The 21,522-nt window shown below is 39.0% G+C and overlaps 2 protein-coding genes across 4 annotated transcripts in view; one reads left to right on the top strand and one right to left on the bottom strand.

Moving 5' to 3' along the window:
- Nucleotides 1–135: 135 nt before the first annotated feature.
- Nucleotides 136–4,611, top strand: LOC124631626 (zinc finger protein 766-like). The gene is made up of 8 exons (XM_047166119.1): nt 136–666; nt 945–1,247; nt 1,330–1,380; nt 1,637–1,840; nt 2,075–2,253; nt 2,526–2,683; nt 3,158–3,310; nt 4,085–4,611. The coding sequence occupies exons 1-8, from the start codon at nt 493–495 to the stop codon at nt 4,222–4,224; spliced, it is 1,362 nt and encodes a 453-aa protein (XP_047022075.1). The 5' UTR covers nt 136–492; the 3' UTR covers nt 4,225–4,611.
- Nucleotides 4,612–4,656: 45 nt separating this feature from the next.
- LOC124631624 (moesin/ezrin/radixin homolog 1) overlaps nt 4,657–21,522 on the bottom strand; it is a 33,768-nt gene continuing 16,902 nt past the window's right edge. For all 3 annotated transcript variants that reach the window (XM_047166118.1, XM_047166116.1, XM_047166117.1), the window contains 8 exons: nt 10,564–10,686; nt 9,641–9,811; nt 9,030–9,241; nt 8,651–8,911; nt 8,003–8,243; nt 7,510–7,656; nt 6,513–6,740; nt 4,657–6,144 (listed from right to left, as the gene is read on the bottom strand). In XM_047166118.1, coding sequence (XP_047022074.1) covers nt 5,980–6,144; nt 6,513–6,740; nt 7,510–7,656; nt 8,003–8,243; nt 8,651–8,911; nt 9,030–9,241; nt 9,641–9,811; nt 10,564–10,686 — 1,548 coding nt within the window. In that variant the 3' untranslated portion in view covers nt 4,657–5,979. The remainder of the gene's footprint in view (nt 6,145–6,512; nt 6,741–7,509; nt 7,657–8,002; nt 8,244–8,650; nt 8,912–9,029; nt 9,242–9,640; nt 9,812–10,563; nt 10,687–21,522) is intronic.

The raw sequence follows: 21,522 nt of genomic DNA, 5'->3' as shown, positions 1-21,522 counted from the left end.
ACAGAACTATGTTGCATAGTTTGTTTCATATTTATATAACTATAGATACGTCAATATCAAAACGGCGTCTCCTTATAATTCTAAGCTCGATGATAATAACAGAACGTCAATGTCAACTTGATGTCAAATGTCAAATCAATTGTCGAATCTCAAAGTGAATAGGCTAGCGTTTGACGATGAAAAAATATTTTTCTGTTTTAATAACTTAGTTGCCTGAATAAATTTATTGTTTATTATAGAGTTTTAAAATGAATTTCTATTAAAAATAATATAAGTTGACCTCTACAAAAAATTGAGGTTATATTATTGTTATACATTAAAGATATTCAAGAACCAGTTTAATATAATCAACGCAAATTAACAATATTTCTATTATAAACAACATTATAACGAACATATCAAGTGCTATATTGGAGTGACATTATCTAGATGACATAAACAAGCTGGCATAAAACTTTTTTGTTAGTAATTTGCTGTGAGGTGTTTAGCCCAATGATGAGAACCTACACTCGCAAGCGTCCTAACCACCAGTTGATAGAGGATGTGCACGAGCTGTGCAGACTGTGCCTGAACAAGACCATGGAAGCCATGCCCATATTCTCAGAAGACTCGGACAATATCTGTGCAACACTGGCACTGAGGATCATGATCTGTGTGGGACTGGAGGTAACATTCTACTGGATATGTTTTCACTCATAGCTGACTTATAGAAAAGGAGTAGATTGTTTTAGCTTTTGTTACCAGTTTGCCTCAAACAGACGGGACAGAAAAGTTGTCTTTCAGTTTAGTCTTTCATTCCTTACTATGTACAATACTTAATTCGAACATTATTAAGTGTAATCTAATTTTATCAGCCTCAATACTAAGCTAAGAATGAAAATGTGTAAATATTTTTCACATTTCAAATAGGCACTGACCATATCCAAATATCTTCCATTTCCCAGATGAAAAGAGATGCATACTTACCAAACATAATCTGTACAGACTGCTACGACCAACTCAACAAATATTATGCATTCAGGAAGAAGTGTGAGGTGACGTACCAAAAATTGAAGTCTCACGTTCTAGCTGTAAAGGAAAAAGAATACAAACATAAAATCAAAGAAGAAGCAGATAATAAAATGAAGTTAGAACAAGTGGAGAATGAGGAAGAATTAAAGTATGTTGTCACATTCGATAAGGAGCAGTATCCAGATGTTAACGGCTTGAATCTGAATGGAGTAGCACAAATGAATCATTTTACTGAGGTACATTTGTATCCTGTGTTTGTCTTCTCTCTGTCTTGTGTGGTTTTTGAAGTAAGTTAATGTTTGTTGTGATTGTTTGCAGAAATTACCAGAGCTTTCGAAAATTGAGTTGCTAGAAACTAAGGATAATGATGTAAGTAACCATAATACATATATCCCATAGTGTATTTGTCTACACATTATATTTATTTAAATTTAACATAGGCTTTCCCTTTTTTAAATGTGTAGAAATCTGTGCACATAAGCTTTGGGTATCATATATTCATATGACTCCATTTATTACATACATTTTCAAAAAATACATTTATAAAATTTAATTACTGTCAGGAAATAGCTTTTTGTATATTACAAAAATAGTTTACATAAATACAAAAGTGATTAATTTCCAGCAAACAGAAGAAGAAGTGCCATCAGACCCTGACATAACAACATTCCTATCCACAATGCTTGTAGAGCTCGGCATACTGACACCCGGAGACAATGGACTGATCTACTCTAACCAGAATATAAAGTCATTAGAATTGGAGACCGGGGACGGTAGCAGTATTGTGATGGAACTGGTCGAGGAAGATGATGCACAGGAACAAATTGTGGTGAGACATTTAAGTGTATTTTTTAAGGGGATGTGGGAAACTTAATCATTATAATCAGTTTTGTGGATAGGGTCCTGTAAGTGTTCCAAGCTTTTGTTTTATAGGGACATGTTATGGGCAGTATGTATTTATACACTGGCAATTTTTTTATAGTATAACATGATCAGAATATTGTATTATTAAAAAGTTATATTGTAAGCCCCTTTATTTACTGTAGGGAAATGAACATTTCAGAGTGCAGAGAATCAAATAGAAGCAAGTAGCCTAACACAGATGACACAGGAACAAGTAACGGATCAGGTACAAGCTAACGATACTAAGAAAGTAGAAGACACATTCAAAGAAAATGAGTGTATCATAAAGTATGTTACGTCAAATGCTCAGATCAAGAAAGATAAACCAGACAAAAAGTGGTAAGTTTGGCCAAGACATTTTATACCTAGATTCTCAACCCCAGCATGTGATAAAATAGCCTTATTGTGAAGCATCATTAAATTTCGTTTTGTAGCATTTATAGTGAATAGTGTAATATGGTTCTATGATCCTTTTTCTCTTTTGTCAAGTCATTTTTTCTTAAAAGAAACGAATTTAACGTGCTACAGAAAGCTTTTTGGCCTATGGAGAATTGGTTTTTGAGACGACTCTATTAGATGAATACACAAGCTGATGTATTTGTCTTGTGTAGTGCATGGTGCTCGGAGTGCGGGCGGCGCCTGGCCAGCCGCAGCGCGCTGACGCGGCACCTGCGCACGCACTCGGGCGAGCGGCCCTACGCCTGCCACGTCTGCGGGAGGACCTTCGCGCAGAAGGAGGTCATGGTCAGGCATCTGCTGGTGCATGGAGGTTGGTGACCTATTTATATGTGCTATGTTTTGTTTATGGGGAGTGGTTCAGCTGTGGATGTGGTCAATGTGTACTTCATTTGAGTAGGTAGGGTAAACTATCTTAATATATGACTTTTTATGAAATTAGTGTAAATACCTAGAATAGTATCTATAAACTAATCAGTTGAATCATCATTTTAACAACAACAGTAGTTTATTCGTTTTTGTGATTATTTGTAAATTTTTATCTTATTAATCTTAACTATTGTTTAACTCGTAGGTAAGTACCTACTCTCAAATGGAGTTATAAGTAAAATGATAACATATATGCCGATTTGAAGAATTTTCAGTGGAATTTCGTAGACAATGTATTGTATTTTTGTACAAAAATACACTTGTATTTTTTATTTCTTGAACACATATTAATGTCGATGTGAATATAACCTGCTGTTTTTACTAACAAGCTTTTTAAATATAAAATACGTCGTTATAGAGCAGCGTCCCTTCGCGTGCTCTGTGTGCGACAAGAGCTTCACGCAGCGCGGCGCCCTCGCGGCACACGCGCGGCAGCACGCGCCGCCCGCCGCGCGACCGCTCGCGCTGCACCGCTGCGACAGGTGTCCCAAAGTCTTCCTCTACGCATCTGGTAAGACCACGACTACACATCCTCATGATGATTGTCGGCCGTGACGGCTGTTCTGATATAAGGAGATTAGCCAACTGCGCAGGATATATGCACGAGCATTTGCGATTCCTTCACTCTCTGCGCCCGATGGGACGGCAATCCGACACGACCAGAGAGAGATCAGGCACACGACCAATAGGTGCGTGGTCTTTGCTGCACAGATTTATCAGTAACCAACTTCCAGGGTCAGTAACCAAATTCCCGCTCGGTAACACCCTTTCGTCAACACTGTTGACGATCGAGAAAAAAAAGTTTCGTTCGTTCACAGTGTCCATGAATGCTGGTTTTTATTTTTAAAATATGGAAATAAAATGACATGGATTTTTTAAATGTTTTAATGGATTATGTTAGATCTTTTAAAACACAATTCACTAGAAAATAAAAGTGGCCTTATCATGTGCATAATAACCATTTTACACTAAAATAATAAATAGCGTTTGTCAACACTGTGAACGAACGAAACTTTTTTTTCCCGATCGTCAACAGTGTTGACGAAAGGGTGTTACCGAGCGGGAATAACCCCTTCCAGGCTCAGAGCTGCTTTGAGACAGTTTTCCCGAGAATCAATCTCTAGACCTCGTCCGAGGCAGCCCTGCTAAGCTGTCGCATCTAGCAAGATCAACGAGGCAGAATACACCAACTACAAAGACACTCATCATCATCAGCCTTTTAATCGTCCACAGAGAAGGATTGGTGTTAAATATTTAATACTAATTTGTTATTATTTACTATAAGGTCTGAGTCGTCACATGATGATGCACAACGGTCGCGTGTATGTGTGCGGCGCGTGTGAGCGACAGTTCAAAGACAAGAGCTCCCTGCTGCGCCATCTCAAGAACGCCAACCACGCGCCGCGAGCCTCCGCGCCTACCTGAGCCACCCACTACTTGAGCCCCGCTACCTGCGCCTAGCGACACGTATCTTACGTCAGACTGTCAGGAACTCAAATGTCTGATCAGTTTACTCAGAAATGCAATCGTAGTTTATTTTTGTCGGCTCGCATACCGATATTAACAGACATTTGAAGGTATTGCCAACCGATAGTGGTTGTTTATTTTTATTTTATTTATGATTTATTATATGTATAGATTACGATTTAAATTACAATAAGTTTAACATCAAATGAATTCTCAAGTTATCTTAAAGTACATGAATTAATCAATTACAATTATTTTTTGTGTAATCAATTTATGATTTTGGCTAGATGCAATGAGACGTCAATGTATGTGATCATTATTGTATTAGACGTATATGTACAGTATTGTATTAGACTTGAAAGGAAATATTTTATGAAATAAAAACACTAATTTATTTACTTAAATATTTTATTGGAAAAAAATTTATATTAAATCCAAGGCAACGTGGTATTGTAAAATTTTAAGAAAATAATGACAAGAAAATATCGGAATACTGGTGCCTTGGCCGCGACCGGCCTCGGAGTGGACATGTGACGGATGGCACTTATATTAAACAAAACACGAACAATTATATTTTCATAACATTTTAATTTTCATAAAAACCAAGTCGACGCCACCGCATTGTAACTTATGGAATGCCTTCTATTCACTTAACATTATATACTCCCTACAAGCATACATTTTAGTATCTATTTCAAATTTTGTTCAAGAAACAAGTGGAACAGTTTCTAAGGCCGACACAGCGCCGAGACGTCCCGGCTTGACATCAGTACTTGTCGCGAGCACTGCCCGAGCTAAACATAATATCAGGAGAACCGTTGAAACTGAACTGGAAATAATAATTACACTTGCAGCTCTAACTCCTACATCTAGATTATAAATGATTATAAAAATAAATAAGGGGCGTCGCCCCCTCCCTTTCACCGCTACTCGTTAGGACAAGACACTTCGGACATTGTTATCGTTTTTTGAGCAAAACTCGTTCGGTTATGTATGAACAATGTTTGTCGCAGTGCGTCGCCTGCTGAGCACTGCTGTGCAGCCTGCACAGTGTGCAGAGCACTGCACAGCAGCCCAGCACCGTCCCGAGTGGAGAGCGGCAAGCCAGGCTCCCGTCTGTCCACACCTACACACACACATCCGCCAAACACTAAAATAATCAACAGACAAATTATAATAACCGAATCAACTACCACAAATAAAATATAAGCCGCAGCACACATCTGCGACTCGCGCCTCACGATACATTCCGATGAATAAAATCCAAATTATTTTCAAAAATGATTATTATTATTAATAAAAACAATTCTGTGTGCTTTGATTTTATGATTTATCTGGCTATCGTAAACATACATCGCTGTAGCAAGTGATTCTAGGATGTTCACATATTAGGTTATAGCACAACGGTCTAAAATAAAATTACTAATAAGTAATAATAATCAATATTTACAGTTAGTTTCGACTACGACGCCCGACAAGCGCGAGTGTTCGTACCCACGTTATGTAAGCACCGCTGAATCATTTGACCCTTAACGTTGACAATCTCTGACGACGGCAAAAGGTACATATTGCCTGGACGGTGTATAAAATTATATAAAAATATCGTTCGATCATCAACATATACATATATCTGTACCGGCCGCGGCCCGGGGCTGAGCGGAATGTCTGATGGTGGAGTCGGGCCGGGCCGCACATCTCTCATGTCATCATCGTCTACATGTTCTCGAACTGGTCGACGCGGCGCTTGGTGTTGCCCTTGCGGATCTCGCGCAGAGTCTTGTATTTGTCGCGTCCCTGGCGGACGTTCTCGCGGTGAATCTTGTCCATGGCCGTCTCCTTCGTCTCGTCGCGTGACTGCGCTAAGTCTTGCTTTAGCGCCTGTGGACAAAGATATAAAGTAAAATGTTTTTTTTTTGTTTATTGGTCATGTAATAATAATCAAAGTTGGAAAAATGGCAGTATTGTCAGTTGGCAAGATGGCAGAATTGTCAGTCGGCAATATAATATGTAGAGGTAAATCTATTTCTGACCATTTTTATCTTGTTGATAAAGAAAGAGTCAGCAATAGATTTGATGAAGCTTTAACTTCCATGGAGTTTTATGCAACTGACGGTTAGGGTCAACAAAATGGGACTGAAGTTAGAATCGACAAGATGGTTGTATAGTCAGGGTCGGAAAAGACGGGAGTTGAGGTCGGCAGAGTCGGCAACACGGCAGTGTAGTGAGAATCGATTCGCCGTGTGTACCTTGAGCTGGTTGTGCAGACGCTCGTTGCGCTCGGCGAGCGTGCGGCGGTCGGCGACGGGGTCCACCAGGTCGTCGGGCCCGCGCGCCAGGTCGCCGCCGCCCGCGTCGCTGTTGGTGTCGGACGCCGCGTCGCCGTCGCCCGCGTCCGCGCGCGCGTCGGCGCCGCGCTCCGCCACGTGGTGGTGCGACGGCGTCGTCGCCGCCGCCAGGGCTGCCGCTGCCTCGTCCTAAGGCGGAACAAACATTATTTATATCATTTTGGGTACATACAGCATAAGTGGCAGGCTCTTTGCAATGTTTTTTTTTAATTAATGGCTGTGTTCAGCAATAGTAATTAATAAAAACTATAGTATACTGATCATCAAAAAAGAATACAGATGTAATGAAGAACGAATTTTTACGGAAATCGACCTAAACGATCACCTCAAAAAGTGAACCTTTGCAATATGATTTTGACAAAATTTTTAGCCATCAAATTAATTTTTCTAAAAAATCTTCTGAAACACCTCCTTTTCCTAACCCTATCCTAACTAATATTATAAATGTGAAAGTAACTCTGTCTGTCTGTCTTTTCTTCACGCCTAAACTACTGAACCGATTTGTGTGAAATTTGGTACAGACACAGTTTGGATCTTGAGAAAGGACATAGGATAGTTTTTATTACAAAAAAAATGTAAAAATATTTTTTTTCCGGACATATAGCGCCATCTATTGGTCAAACCAAAAATCTGCAAGTCACTTTTCCACGCAAACGAAGTCGCGGGCAAAAGCTAGTATATAAATAATATCTTGCCCACTTTACCACTTTTTTGGTGCTGCTACATATAAGGCAGATATCAAGCGATTAGACACCTTCCATCTCAGATGTCTTAGATCTATTCTACACATCAAGTGGCAAGACCGTGTTCCAAACACGGAAGTGTTACGTCGTGCTGGTTTGTCCGGGATAGAGGCACTCTTCATGAAACACCAGCTGAGATGGTGTAATGTACATACCTGCTTGCGCCTGGCCTCCTCGACCTCCTCCTGCAGCCGGCGCGTCTCCTCATCCTTGATCTCCACCTCCTGCTGGATGCGCGACACCTCCTCCTGCTTCTCGCGGATCTCGTCCTCCAGCTTCTGGCGTTCTGCTGCTTCCATGTTCTGAGGAGTTGTGATTTATTAGCTTAATGTCACTAAGAAGCGAATGGTAATGTTATAGTTGCAAGATGCAGAACAAAAATATGTATGTATGTTATGTAGGTATAATATGGAGTTGTTTTCTTTCATTTTAATTTTTTTTTTTACACACGATAATTTTGACTTAATTTTTCGTTGTCTGACAAAATATGACAGTTTTTCAATTCAAAGTGGGAGAAAAACAAAGAAAGCAATAAGAACAATCTTTTTCCCCGAATTTACCTAAATCGTTATCAAAGCCCCACCTGTCCCCGAAATAAATTAGTTAGTTAGTTCAAGTATACATATTATGACCACTGTTGTCACGTACCTTAGTCTCCTCAAGGCGCTGCATCATGGCCTGCAGCTCGTTCTGGCGCTGCTCCAGCTCGTCCTTGGCGGCTTGCAGCTGGCGCAGCTGCTCCTCCAGGCGGCGGATCATGTCCTGCGCCTCCAGCAGGTTGGCCTGCGACCGCTCCATCTCCTCCTGCATCTGCCGGAGACGGTCCTCGTACTCTTGCTGCTTTTTCTCCGCGCGTTCGCGGGCTGCGATCTCCAGTTGGAGCTTTTCTCTGCAATATCAAAGGTATTGTTGTAGATTTTTGTAGAGGATACACGTGACATTGGAATTGCTAGAAAATTCGCTAAACATCAGACCAGTCAAATATTTTTGAAGACATCTTGATGTTAAAAAGATACAATTTACGGTATACAATGAAATTGATGTTCGACCTTACACAGGCCAGGGACAAACGGCACCATCGATGCCGGATTGCCGGATGGGAACACAAATAGACCCGGGAATGGATCGCCAGCTTATGGGAGTAGAGGACCAATGATGAGGTACCTCTGTGCCTGCTTGGCGAGCTTCTCCTCGCGGGCCTGCGCCTTCATCTGCTGCACGTCGATGGTGTCGGGCTTGCGGCGGCGCATGTACAGCTCGTGGTTGTGCACAGCGCCAGGAACAAGGAAGACGTACCTCTGTGCCTGCTTGGCGAGCTTCTCCTCGCGGGCCTGCGCCTTCATCTGCTGCACGTCGATGGTGTCGGGCTTGCGGCGGCGCATGTACAGCTCGTGGTTGCCCATGCACAGCGCCAGGATGCGCTTGTTGACGCGGACGCGCGGCGCGAAGAACACGAAGTCCGGCGCCTTCTTGTCGATCGGCTTGATGATGAACTTGCGGTCGTTAAACGATATGTTGCGGATCTCTGACCACGGGAACCCGATTTTTGGAGTCAGTCTGGAATTTTAAGAAGTCGATTAGTATGTGAAGGCTACAGTTTCAAACATTAGAAAACTCTGTATTTACTACAATATTTACGATAAGCAGACAATTTGTTAAAAAAAAGACTACTTACTTGTCATCCTTCTCGTAGATATTAAGTCCTAACGCGTCGACTCCGAGCCACAGCTCAGTGTTCTTCTTGTTGCGGATCTCGAAGTAGTTGACGCCGTACATCTCGAGGTCCTGCGCGATCTTCAGGTACTCCATCATGGCGTCCTCGCGCAGCATGCCGCGGTGCTCCTGCCACCAGTTTGTGATGCTCTGCTCCCACTCCTCGCGGGACATCTGGGTACAAGTATTATAAAATTAGTCATTATCGTCTGCGTAGTCTTTTCCCAAGTTTGAGTTGACTTCCAGTCTAACCCGATATGAATACCCTTTGGTTAGATTTCTGGCTGTCATCAGCATCTTTGACAGTCGTTACACCTGACGACGGTCAGCCGAGAACCACAAATAAACGTACCATTCGAAGCACTAAGCAGCCATTACATAATTATCAGTAAGTAATATTTTTTGAGGGAAGATGTCGTTTTTATCTATGGTTTGAAATAGTTCTATTTCTATAAGCTCTGTACAGTACACTTAAGTAATATGGTGTCAATTTTTAATTATACAAGATCTTCTTTCTAGAAAAGCTGTTGATAACTCTTCATTCTTCACCAGCTGTTGGACAGAACATATTACCTTGTGCTGGTCAGTGACTCGCTGTGGCAGCAGACGGTCGTTGGCGAGGAAGCCGGGGCCGTGGACAGAAGGGTTGTGGTCACCATGCCGCGCCTGCACCGCGTACGAGGCCAGCAGCACTGACGTCTCCGGCGGGCAGTATATCTCGTCCGATAGGATCGCGTTTTTGACCTGGTAGAAGATTGGGATATCATGAGGAAATGTTTATAAAGAGGCATTTGAAGACTCATTTTAGCAGCTGTCAGCTAAAACGCTTTTGAACCAAGCGACTAAAAGGATGTCCAAAACTGTAAAACGATGCGTCGCGAAAATAGCCCGCATCGAAATTCGTACCGAATCCACTTAATAGCTTATTGATTTGAGGACTTCCTTATTGAAGTTTTATTGAATAGTGCTAATTTGATTTGATGAAATTTTGTGAAGAGGCATTGACTGCAATTTCAAATCAACTGCGACTTCTTCAAACACAAGCCCTTTCTTGGCCGATTGAGCACGGAAATGGCATCAAATAGGCAATTATGGTGAACATACAAATACTTAAGGTCCAACAATGGGAAGCAGGGCTAAACGCTACAATCGCAGTAATGGCAGGTTGCGGGCCCTGACCCTACCGCATTAACTGTAATTTATTTGTGTTGTTAATGTAAACACATAAGTGGATTTGTTACTTAGAATTATTCTATTAATTTTCTTGGTAGGCGCACGTTAACGTAAATATTATTATGAAGAGGTATTTGTTGTCAGTTTCTATGCTCTGCAATGCTTATTATGTCAGCATGATTAAATTATTTGTACTTTTTATAGCTAGTTGATTCGACAATTGGAAACTCTGACACATTTGGACCAGTTCTTCATTATATAGAACGGCATACATGGTCTTTACCAAACTATGGTTTTAGTAAAAAAAATCTAAAGGTACTTACTTGAAGGTAGAACAGTTTGAGTGTGATCTCCTGTATAAGTTCATCGGCGACATCCTCGGGGTAGAATTTGGCGCGGAACTTGAACTGCAGCGGGTTTTCTTTCTTTACGTCTTGTTGCATCACCTGCAAACACGTTAACGTTAGCACAGATAAGATACGAGGACGCAAGGTCGTCGGAACGAGGCTCTAGTCATTTTAATTAATAACATATTACAACACTGCGTTATCGCCACATCTTGGATACTTGATGTTTATCGTATTACCGGGTATTCTTTTAGAAAAAGAAGCTTGAAACTTTAGCTAGTTTTTTCTGTTTTTTAGAACGGGAATTGGTTTTAAAACTTATTATAAGAACTAGCTTATAGTTTTTCAGTGTTCTCCTAATTACAAATTACCACACAACACAAAGTACAAACAGAAGTATTGTCGTGTTAATCTTACCCATCTCGAGAACGGTAGCGACCCTGACTTCGTTGTGTGCCACGTAATCCAGGGGAAGCGTTAAAAAGGCAACAATTAATTACAATTCATCGCCATTATCTGGCTTAACTTCATCATTCAATAAAACAAAATGAAAAACGCAACTCAAAATAAATATTTTTAAGGAAGAATATTCTGAGTTTCGTATTCTAGCCAGTATACTACGTCAATTTTTTTTTTACTTTGTAATAATTTTAAAAGTAGCCGCTACAAGGAAGGATAACTTTGTCAAATATAGCAGTTAACATTTTCTCACGACTATAATAAAAATATTATTATTAGCTTACACTTTTTTGAGCACATAAAACTCGTATCATCAACATTTATTAGCTTACTGACACACTATTGAAATTAATTTAAACTAGGTTTAGCGTCATCAGAGGAATTCACCAACGTTTGAAACATTGTCATGACCAGATCTTTCAAAAACTCAGAAAAGATGTCAACTGGAGCTAAAAGACCTACAGAACAATAAGTAAATGAATTCAACTACTACGAAGGGTTACTAGCAGTCTTAATAAATCACTCTATTTAAACGCAGCCATAAGAACAACGTCTATAATTGGCAGTAAGCCGTTTAAATAATGTAGAACGAATTGTTAATGGGGACTCATTTTACACCCGGCTGTAGCCACGTCACTTCGAAGGTACTTGTAAGTGGGTTAATAGAATTCTATCGTTTAAGATTTCTGTTAATGAAAGGTCATTGACCGGTATGGGACAGCTGAGATCATTGTGAAGATGACAGCTCTCTACTTAAAGGCTAAATTAGCCAATTCAAACGATTATAGGCCATTTCTTTTAATTAAGGCATAATGCCGACATTATTGAGGTCTTCGCATTGTAAACTAGAGTGAACTTTAGTTCATTGTAGGTACCTACTATAATCCAATAACTTAGCTCTGTGTGAACTATTTCTGCGGCTGTACAATACAACTTGTAAGTACTAGAAGTACTAAACTACATAGAGTTGCTTTCAAAATGCCTGAGAAAGTACATATTATTTAACTTGCCCAACATTTCCACGAAATAATATTTCATAAATATTTAAAATACTAAATATTGTGGGCCAGCACAACAGATGGAGATCAGCGATAAGATATATCGCGGCAAGATATGGGGAGCGACGTAAACGGTCTGTTAATCGCTTTATAAGGCACACTCAACATTTAAACCCTATTGGGAATTATGGAAAACCGTGCGTAAGCGTGACCCAAGGTTTTGTGAAATTCATAAATAATATTTGGGACACTAACCGCAAGTTTTCACAAAAACGAAGTAAATCCAATACTGATTTACTGAATCTAGTGTGAAAATTTTGTTTTTATAAAACTGATAAAAAATTTATAAACTTTATCTAGATATGAAAGACTACCTATGTTTCTTAACTGAAGGAGATAGTTACTAAGTAGAAATAACTCCGATTGTCTTTACAATATCAACTTCCTCAGAATTGATACATTCCGCGAAGAAAAACGTATTTAATATGTCTACGAGTATCTTAGTCATAATTTACTTCTTATCTGTTTCTGCGTCAGGGATTAACCTACAATTCATGAAAGATATATTTTGTAGATACAAACTTATAGTTTTAAAGTGCATGTTTATTTTTACAGACGTGCCCTTAGTAACAATAGTTGTATGTTTACAAAACAAAATTATAAGAACTTGTGTTTTCTTTAAGTGTCTAAGAATGTGCATGTTTACATAAGGTAGCTCTGATATTTCTAGCTGTTAAGTGTTCAAAGTCATGTTTTACTATTATCTGTAGAACCTTTTAAGTACTAATTCAAGGACATGGTACTTCTGTTCCTTGCATACCTACAGTATTTTCTTCAAATATTGGTAACATTGTATCAATGGTGGCTCTCCGTTAACCAATGAAAAATAACACTATTAAAACTGTAAAGCCCTATATGATCGAATTCACCATAAAACATATCTTGCCTGATAAGTGATTTTGACGACCGCCTAATTTGTAAGTCATGATGATATTCATTATGGGCTAAATCGTAATACCACTTTACTATTACTCTAATTTATTGAGCCAATTTATGAACATTAAGTATTACTTTCAAAAACGATGATGATGTCGTCAACATACACATATAACTGATGATCACGCATGACGTTAGTAACTCTAATAAACTTGAATTAGTTTTTTTTAAATGATGAAGGCGTTGGTTGCCAATACAAATACGCCCCTAAGCTTTGCAAAACATATTCTTGATTTATTAACCGAATTAAAAATCGAATTTATGATTTTAACCAAACGACCATAACTCTAACCATATAATTTTCAATCCTTGCACTATTCCTAATTAAACGTCTATACGCATTCCACAGGTTTTCAGATTGACCGAACAGAATCACCTAACTAAACGTAACGAATCAACTTAGTTATGAATTGGTACTATTGAATTATGATCAAACGAGAACGATACTTATTAGATTACAAGTAATTTAATATACAGTGCCGTGGAATGGTGCAGCTGCTTCTATTACAGATGTAATAGATCTTATACATGCCTTTGATACTGAATCAGATAAACAAATGAACGCCCTAAACGACGCGCACGAAAGGTTTCCTAAAATATTTAAACAAGACCACGAAGTAGCAAAATTACAATTTGATAGCAATAGCTAAATCAGCCTTAAATAATATTGACGCAACGCTTGACGTCACGGACACTCGCGATAACTACTTCTACCAAACACTTGATACACCCAGATATAGCTTCTTCAATTTCAAGAGCATTGTGTACATTATTATGCAGTAGCGGTACTACGTTATCTACAGTTTCTAGCTGTTTTACCTAGACAGCGTGGCCTCTAGGTCCAACTTCCCTAGCTTCAGAATCTGGTCTTACCAGATCATCGGCTCTATCGTAGGCGGCTTCTTCATCTTCCTCCTCGGGTGTCATTAGTTTCTTTACAGCAGAAGAAAGTACCTTGCCCGTTTTCTCCACTATGGATTCAGGCTTAATAACAACCACATAATCTGTCAGTACATATAGCGTCCTCTGCTTTTAAACTGTCTTAACTTCTTATTAGAAGTCAGTGCCGATAAGTTTTATAGAAATTAAAAATCGCAAAACTAAATTCCTCAAGTCCAGTTCTTCAAGGTAATTCATACATAGATATCTAGCATTTATTGACGTCATTTAAAATTAAAACGCTGTTACTCCGACTAGCAATTCCGAAACACATTAAGATAAATATGTACGTGGCAAAAATAGTTTGCAATGTCAAAGAGATGCTAGCATTGCGATCAGCTTGAGTGGAGATCTGCCATGACAGTTTAGTAAACGATGTGTGGCCGCTAAAACGACTATGCACAAGTATGTGCGTTCTAAGATCGGCCAGTCAGCGTCGTCTTAGACGCTAGTACGTTAAGCAACGAGCGTCGTGGGAGCGGCGAAAGTACGGTCGTCGACCCCGTCAATGATCGGCGCACAATCAGCTGTTCTTGTGCGCGAATACCGATGATAAAGATTGCATTGGTGTCAATCAATTCTAATGGAATGTTTGGATTGTCGCAAACCCGTTGTCAGATCAATAAAACACACTTCATTAGGCACCTGCACCTACGAGTTCTTAAAGAAAAATTTATGGCAGCTTGTGGTGGAAAAGTTTTGCTTTTATTTGCTTCAATTTTATACGAATAGTAATTGAAATTGAAACGTAAGATTCTCATGGGAATTTGCTGTGATTCTAAAATTTTCTCTGACATTCCGTAAGCGTATTCGATGTGTACGTGATTACATCAACGACAGATTGGAAACGAAACTCTAGTGTGAAAAGTAGTGCTCAAACTACGAGTACTTTACACATGCGAACACGTTCCGATAAGGAAAATTTTGTGAAAATCGTTTGCGTAAACATCGATGAAGGTAACACTGGTGTAAGCATAAACCTGCTTGATAATAAGATCACGACTGTAGGTTCTACAAATTCCAGAGAAGGGGGTTACATTACGAGGAAAAGTAAACAGAAAATGGATAAAAAATACAGTCGGGGATTTTATCAATAAGTTCTAATCATGTATGCATTCGCACACGCATCAGTGTGTCATCCAATAGCGCAGTGTTAGACAGAGATGTCCGCGCTGTTGTCTCTGTCTACTGTAACCCAGATCGCGAGCGACGCCATGGCTCGCCACCTTGCTCGACCCTTCTCTCAACTGTTGCATTGGCACAATTGCCTTCATTAAGAGGAAAATTCTTTGATGTGGTTTTAGTCAGAATTTTGTCCATTCTAGAAATACATAAGTGGAAATATAGTACCTACAGGTATATCGATAATAAGGAAAAACCCTATTGAAATGATTGAATCGAAATGGAAACCGCAAAGATGCTATAGCTACTCTACCTTAGTATATCTCTACGAAGCCTGGTACTTCTGTTATCATGAAACAGCTGCAACATATGAACGTGGCTGAACTCGATATCATGTGAAGTTCACAGCTCGCCCCAAGTACGTGTCGACCGCAAATCGGGTTCTCTATAGACCGCGTATGACACCCGACACGTATTGTTATGCATTAAGGAGACAGGCAAGGTCGTCTGCAGATGCCGTCATGGCACTTTCACCCGTCTACCGTACACACCAACTTATAGAAAACCTCGTTAACCCACTAAATGAAGTCATCAGAGTTCAGAACGAGCTTCTCGCGGAAATAATGACTTGATGTAACAATCGACGTGTCATCCGTCAGTTTGTTCAGCAAGTTTGTTCAATTATTTTTGCATAATGGGCACCTGTTTAACGTAGTCAAGGGCACGGTATTGTATGGTGGATAGTCGTGATGATCGCACCTGGTGGCTGGCATTCGGCGTGGAAACGAGGTCACGCGGGCGCACTGTTGCGCTTCGCTGACCGCGCTTCATGTAGGTACGTTTGAACCTGTTGCCTGTACCTTCCACATCCACAAACATGCTATAAGTGCCATAACTACGACCTAAAATACTCGTCAAACTTCAATCGGAATTTCGCCGCCAAGTGTAAAGAAAGTGGGCAAGCAATGTCGGCAAGCGGTCGAAACGGAACTTCGCGAGTTAGCAACCGGCTGACCTAGCAACGTGTCAGCGTTGATGTATGATAAGAGAAGACGTTTTACCAACCAAATACCTTCACGAGCACAATTTCTAAAGAGAAATTAATAAGATGCTGTCTTAGTCATACGATACAACTTGCATAACACCGAGGAATCTCAAGAAAAAGATCAAAAGACCAGTGAAGTATTTTTGGATTGAGTTTATATTACCATATCGTATGGGTACGGCGAATACGTGCGTGCTTGCTCATGGATACACAGAACACGTACCTACTAACTAACGGATAGTGGAGAAGTGTTTTATCCACTTGAACAGCAATAAAGTACCTATTAAAAACAAAACGTGTGCATCGCACAGCAATTGTCAAAGTTTTCTGAGTTTGCACCGATACGCCTCAAGGTTAGGCAGATAGCTGGCAAGTGATTAAGTAATCGTTGAATTCTAGGCACTCTTCAATATCTATGATAAAATTCCGGCGTCGTCGTGACGCAACCTCAGCGTCACAACGCCTTAGGGATGGCACCTGCACACTTGATTAAGTTTGATTTATGTACGTCATGCAAAACTTGCAAAATTATTTAGGAGAATATCATAAATAACGTTAAGGCCGTTCCAACAAAGTGGTTTAAAAGTTTATTAGACAAGTGAAATATTATTAAGTATTGCATCGCCTGTGGAACCAACATTGTTTGAAGGAACTGGTAATGAAGGAAGAGTCTAATTGACGGCGATATGAGTGTTTAGGCAGCCCTAAATCTATCGGGTCCATGTCTCATACGCGACGATAATCATAATGATCAGGTGCGACAAAAAGCAGCATTCCACGCACGTCGAGAATGAGATCGCGTGCCGGGGACGCCGCCAGTCATGTTGCGGGAGATATAGAGCCAGTAGGTCCTATCGAAAACAAATTTGGATTGGGAATTTACATCTTTCATGTGACTATATTTTTTTACACAGCGAAAACAAAACAATTTCTCACGTAAGTGACTAGATAAATAGACGATGTTTATTTTAAAAATCTGTGTTACTACGTGACACGAGTAAGATAATAAAGGAAGCTAACTATGTACAATTTATTTTAATGGTGCGTAATGGCGAACAGAAACACTGCAATGTGTCATCGCAATTTTCGTTTGGTCCCACTGCGATTCTAAATGACGAAATCATCAGAACGAAGGTTTAATTATGTTAATATTGAGTTCTTTATAGCTCTTAGAAAGCGAGTTGCGAATAGCCAACCGTGGATTTATAAGCTGATGAATTTTTATTCGAAGTAGCATGAATGGTATTATCATAAATAAAGAATTTGGTACAATGTGTAAGTAAATTGAGTTTTTGTATGAGAGTGATCTCATCGCCATGTGGACTTGGCCAGACTTTGCATACGGATTTTTTAAACAAACACAAAGTCACATTGGATGACATAGAAACAATATGCAGGCGATTGAATGACTCAGTATACGAAGTAATTTAAAATACTCAGAAAGCACAATAGCTACTCAGAACGTTATTAGCGGAAATGGCGAACGACGAAAATTTACCTATTTCAATAATAATACGATAGCGAGGGATGCAATAAAAGCAATCGTAATAAAGTGAACTGAGAATGAGTAGGTTGGTAACCATAAAGTCCCAGTATAGAACAATAACTTGGCAAGTTTACGTCTCTTATATTTATTTATTGGTGGATATTAAATTCATCATAATTGCTGTTTGAACATCACGTGTTATCTTGTCTGTCTATATTTCACAAGGATGAACGTCTTTAACGATTCTGCAGCGCTTGCCGTAAAACATTTAGTTGACTAAATGTATTGTAACGTTTCAACAGGATAGTAGGTGGAGCTGCTTGAAGCCAAGCCGCGTATCGACACAAGTATAAGATGAACGAAAGCACAACAGTCGTACCTACGCCTAGCAGGCGTTCGACCGTGGCATTTTACCTATGAGAACCGGAATCTGACACATGAATGACTATGGCAAACACGAGACAGATGGGTGATATAATGCGAAGATACCGTCGACTAAATCGACGTGTGGGAGGCTTTGTATATAATATCTATGCAACTATAATATAAAATGGAATGCGTGTGTAATCGCCTCCTGATAAAGTTGCCTTCATAGGTGCAAAACTCGTAGAGGACCGAAATGCAACGATTAAGTCATCGATATAAATAATTATCGAGTCTGAGAGCTACAGCTGTTATTTAATCATGATACTCATCACAAAAACCCCAAGTGTAACACTGCTACTATTTTGATATCAAATAGATTGCTTGAGAAAAAGTCGTAGAATTTTGATAATCAATAGCTGATAGATGATTTCTGGACACATACGTGTAATTAAATTTTGAAATCTACATTTTTGTGATACAAAATCAGATAAAATTAATTTAATTTGTGATACACAGCAGTAATTAGCAAAATTATTGCAGCTGAGTTTGCAGACATTGGTATAACAAATTGGATAACGAATACTTCTACATCAGTTGAAGTTGTCACGAGCCAATACTTAGGAAATACGTGTAGCACTATAATACTCAATAATATATTTAGAGTTCTATGAAATAGAACAATCAATTTCTGGTACTTAATAGTTATTGTGAGTAACGATTTCGGAATGTGTTTAATTAATAACGGTTCGCGGTATTAAAGTTATCAACTGCCGTTTAGTCAGAGCGACGCCGTCACCAGATGAATCAACATGACCATACAAATATGAGCATGTTACAGGAAGTTCAAAATACTTTTAGAAGACTACTTAAGACTTAAAAATTAATATTTTAACCGAAGAACGTCACACATAAACATTAATAACTTCTAAATATATACGAACATTTAGAAGACCCTAGACATGATTATTTAATCTAACATAAGTGAAGACACACACACAACTTCAGTTAAAACAAGTTGGCGGAAGAAAAAGAAAGCGAATGATATAAGTTTCTCAACACGCCCAGCGAGGCACACAATACCTCATTCTACAGGAAAACTTAAAGAAATAGCCAATACTTCTATGTTATTTTCCTACTAAATTATATATTTTATTTTAACTTGTAATAATATATGGGGGTGACATCATTGACCGTCATCATCATAAACATCTTGAGTCATTTATTGAGTCAAAGTGTATGTAAGTTATGATGAAAAGTAACAGCAAACAAAAAAAGATAAGATGATACACTCTTGAATGAAGCAGAATTTAGTAGCAAAGGAATAATAATTTAACACCAAAGAGTTGGAGATCAAGGTAAATAACTAAAAGAGTATGAATCAAAGAAAACAGTAAAGGGTGGGGACGTAAATATGTCGAGTAGAAAAGCGATTGCCACACAATGATTATCACATGTCGCGCGAGGCCGCAGGTACCGGTTACGTAAGTGCGATACACGACATGTATTTATAATATAGTATGTAAGACCACTGCGTAACAGCGGAAACCCTTAAACAGTATGGCATGTCCTGGAGAATCTAGGCTGTGCAGCATAGTTCAACACACTATAATTAACAGTATTATCGTCCCTGTGTTTTATCATGGGACGATAGTGACTAGACAAGTTCATAGGACACATTTGAGCGAACCGTTTTCAATAATACCATGCTCCCTTAGGACAGCAAAGACTAGAGAGAGAAAGAATAAAGAACTCTTGAAGATAATTCAGAACTTGTACATAGCAACAATTGCGTTTCCACAAACGATATGCAACGCGACGATTTGGCAAATAGAAAAACGTGAGGCAGCTTTCCCGCGCGTGTGTAATTGAATTACAGCATTTGTAGGCCACGCGTATTAAGCTGTCACTTCTTGCATACTATTGCAGTTTTCATCTAGCTAGTTGTTGTGCCTGTTGAAATTACACCAACAGTATTTTATTGTGATTTTTCAATGATTCTAATTTCTCTTTGTAATTATATTTTGCAAATAAATAAGCCCTCTTCATATAGTATTAGAAATTATCTTTATATAAATCATTACCAGTCGTTAATTTGCTTTCAAACTTGTTCTACAACTACTTTGGAATGACCGTTCAAGGTAGAGAAATGCTAATGATATCAGCAGCCAGTTTTGAAAATACGAGTAAACTTATCAATTCAATGTTTGAGCATTTTTTTAAAATTAGATTTGTAGAAAAATAATATTGCCAATGCTAGCCATTCTGGTGCCAAAGAGGCACGCGATAGAAAATATAACAGAATATCCGATGATGGCAGGAAACAGATATGATATGAATTTTCGGCCAAACGATGATTAAACTGTTAATCAATCAGAATATTCCATTAACAAAAAGCCGTCACAAACATGTAGGTATCGATGTAGGCAGGATTCGAGAACAAGCTGCGGGCTTCCGAACGTGAGTCACTCGTCGCTCCGCCATACGCCAGTTGGTCCTTGTGGGAATATCCAACCGTCTTCATCACAATGCTCTATAAATTACATCATAGTTTGACATGACTTCAACGGATTCAGCTTTTAAATCCAGATGTGACGCATTTTCAAAATGATTATTTTTAAATTGAACGTTTAAATGTTCTACTTTGTAGAATTGTTACACAAGTATAGTGTATACAATTTTTATGTTGATGATTTTAGCATGAGTTTATAAACAAAGTTTTATCGGCCATCGAAAATTTTATCTGAATTACGGATTTCCGGCTAAATATTTGGAGGATTACGTATGATATAAGCAGTTTAATAAATTCCACATACGAGTAGCAAGTTTATTACAATCTACCTGTCCGGCTGAGTGGAAAGCCGTGTGCTTACGTTCCACTGACTCACGCCTCTATTGGCTATGGAATATTTGATGTAGGTGTGGTGAAACAATCGCTCGCAATAAGCATTAAAGGTCGATACCAATAATATATTGCTGTTTGTTTCATACTTTATGTGAACTTTGAAAAATCTTATACACTTTGTTATGGCTACAAAATATAAGAAACTAATAACAAATATATCAGCTCTACCATAAACAATATAACATTATATGCAATGTCTAAGATTTCTATTGCCATAACAAGTATTTGCTGCAATTACATAGTTTTAGTCAGGTTTTCCTACAGTGAAAACTGGCAATGTTAACCAAACGAGTGTTCCCTGTCACACGTGTTGAGATGACCGTGCGACAGAGAGGGATAGCCACATGTACATCTGTTTACATTGCTGACCGTGTGCATAGGAGAAATTAGCGACACGCAGCCGTTCAAGCGAAAGGTTTGTAAATGTGATTGAGGTAAGTAAGGCCGAGTGTCCATTGAGTCGTATCATCCAGCGCCGATAAAGTGAACGAGAGCGTACGTTTGAATAAATCGCATCATAAACATCTTACCGTAAAGTCGTCGTAAATTAAATTTCAAAACCTATTCCAACTAATAAATTCACCGATTTTCTAGTGACACGCATACTGTCACACAATGGGGA

Source organism: Helicoverpa zea, chromosome 7 (genome assembly GCF_022581195.2).
Source record: "Helicoverpa zea isolate HzStark_Cry1AcR chromosome 7, ilHelZeax1.1, whole genome shotgun sequence".
Classification (NCBI taxonomy): Eukaryota; Metazoa; Arthropoda; class Insecta; order Lepidoptera; family Noctuidae; genus Helicoverpa; species Helicoverpa zea.
Note: the sequence above shows the minus strand (reverse complement) of the source record. Positions and strands in the feature narration are given on the sequence as shown.

What these genes read in the sequence shown, in the direction of transcription:
- LOC124631626 (XM_047166119.1), top strand. Translation starts at nt 493, where the DNA reads ATGATGAGAACCTACACTCGCAAGCGTCCTAACCACCAGTTGATAGAG. An exon ending in TGATCTGTGTGGGACTGGAG is followed by an intron (nt 667 to 944) that starts GTAACATTCTAC and finishes TCCATTTCCCAG; the next exon opens with ATGAAAAGAGATGCATACTT. An exon ending in AGTCTTCCTCTACGCATCTG is followed by an intron (nt 3,311 to 4,084) that starts GTAAGACCACGA and finishes ATTTACTATAAG; the next exon opens with GTCTGAGTCGTCACATGATG.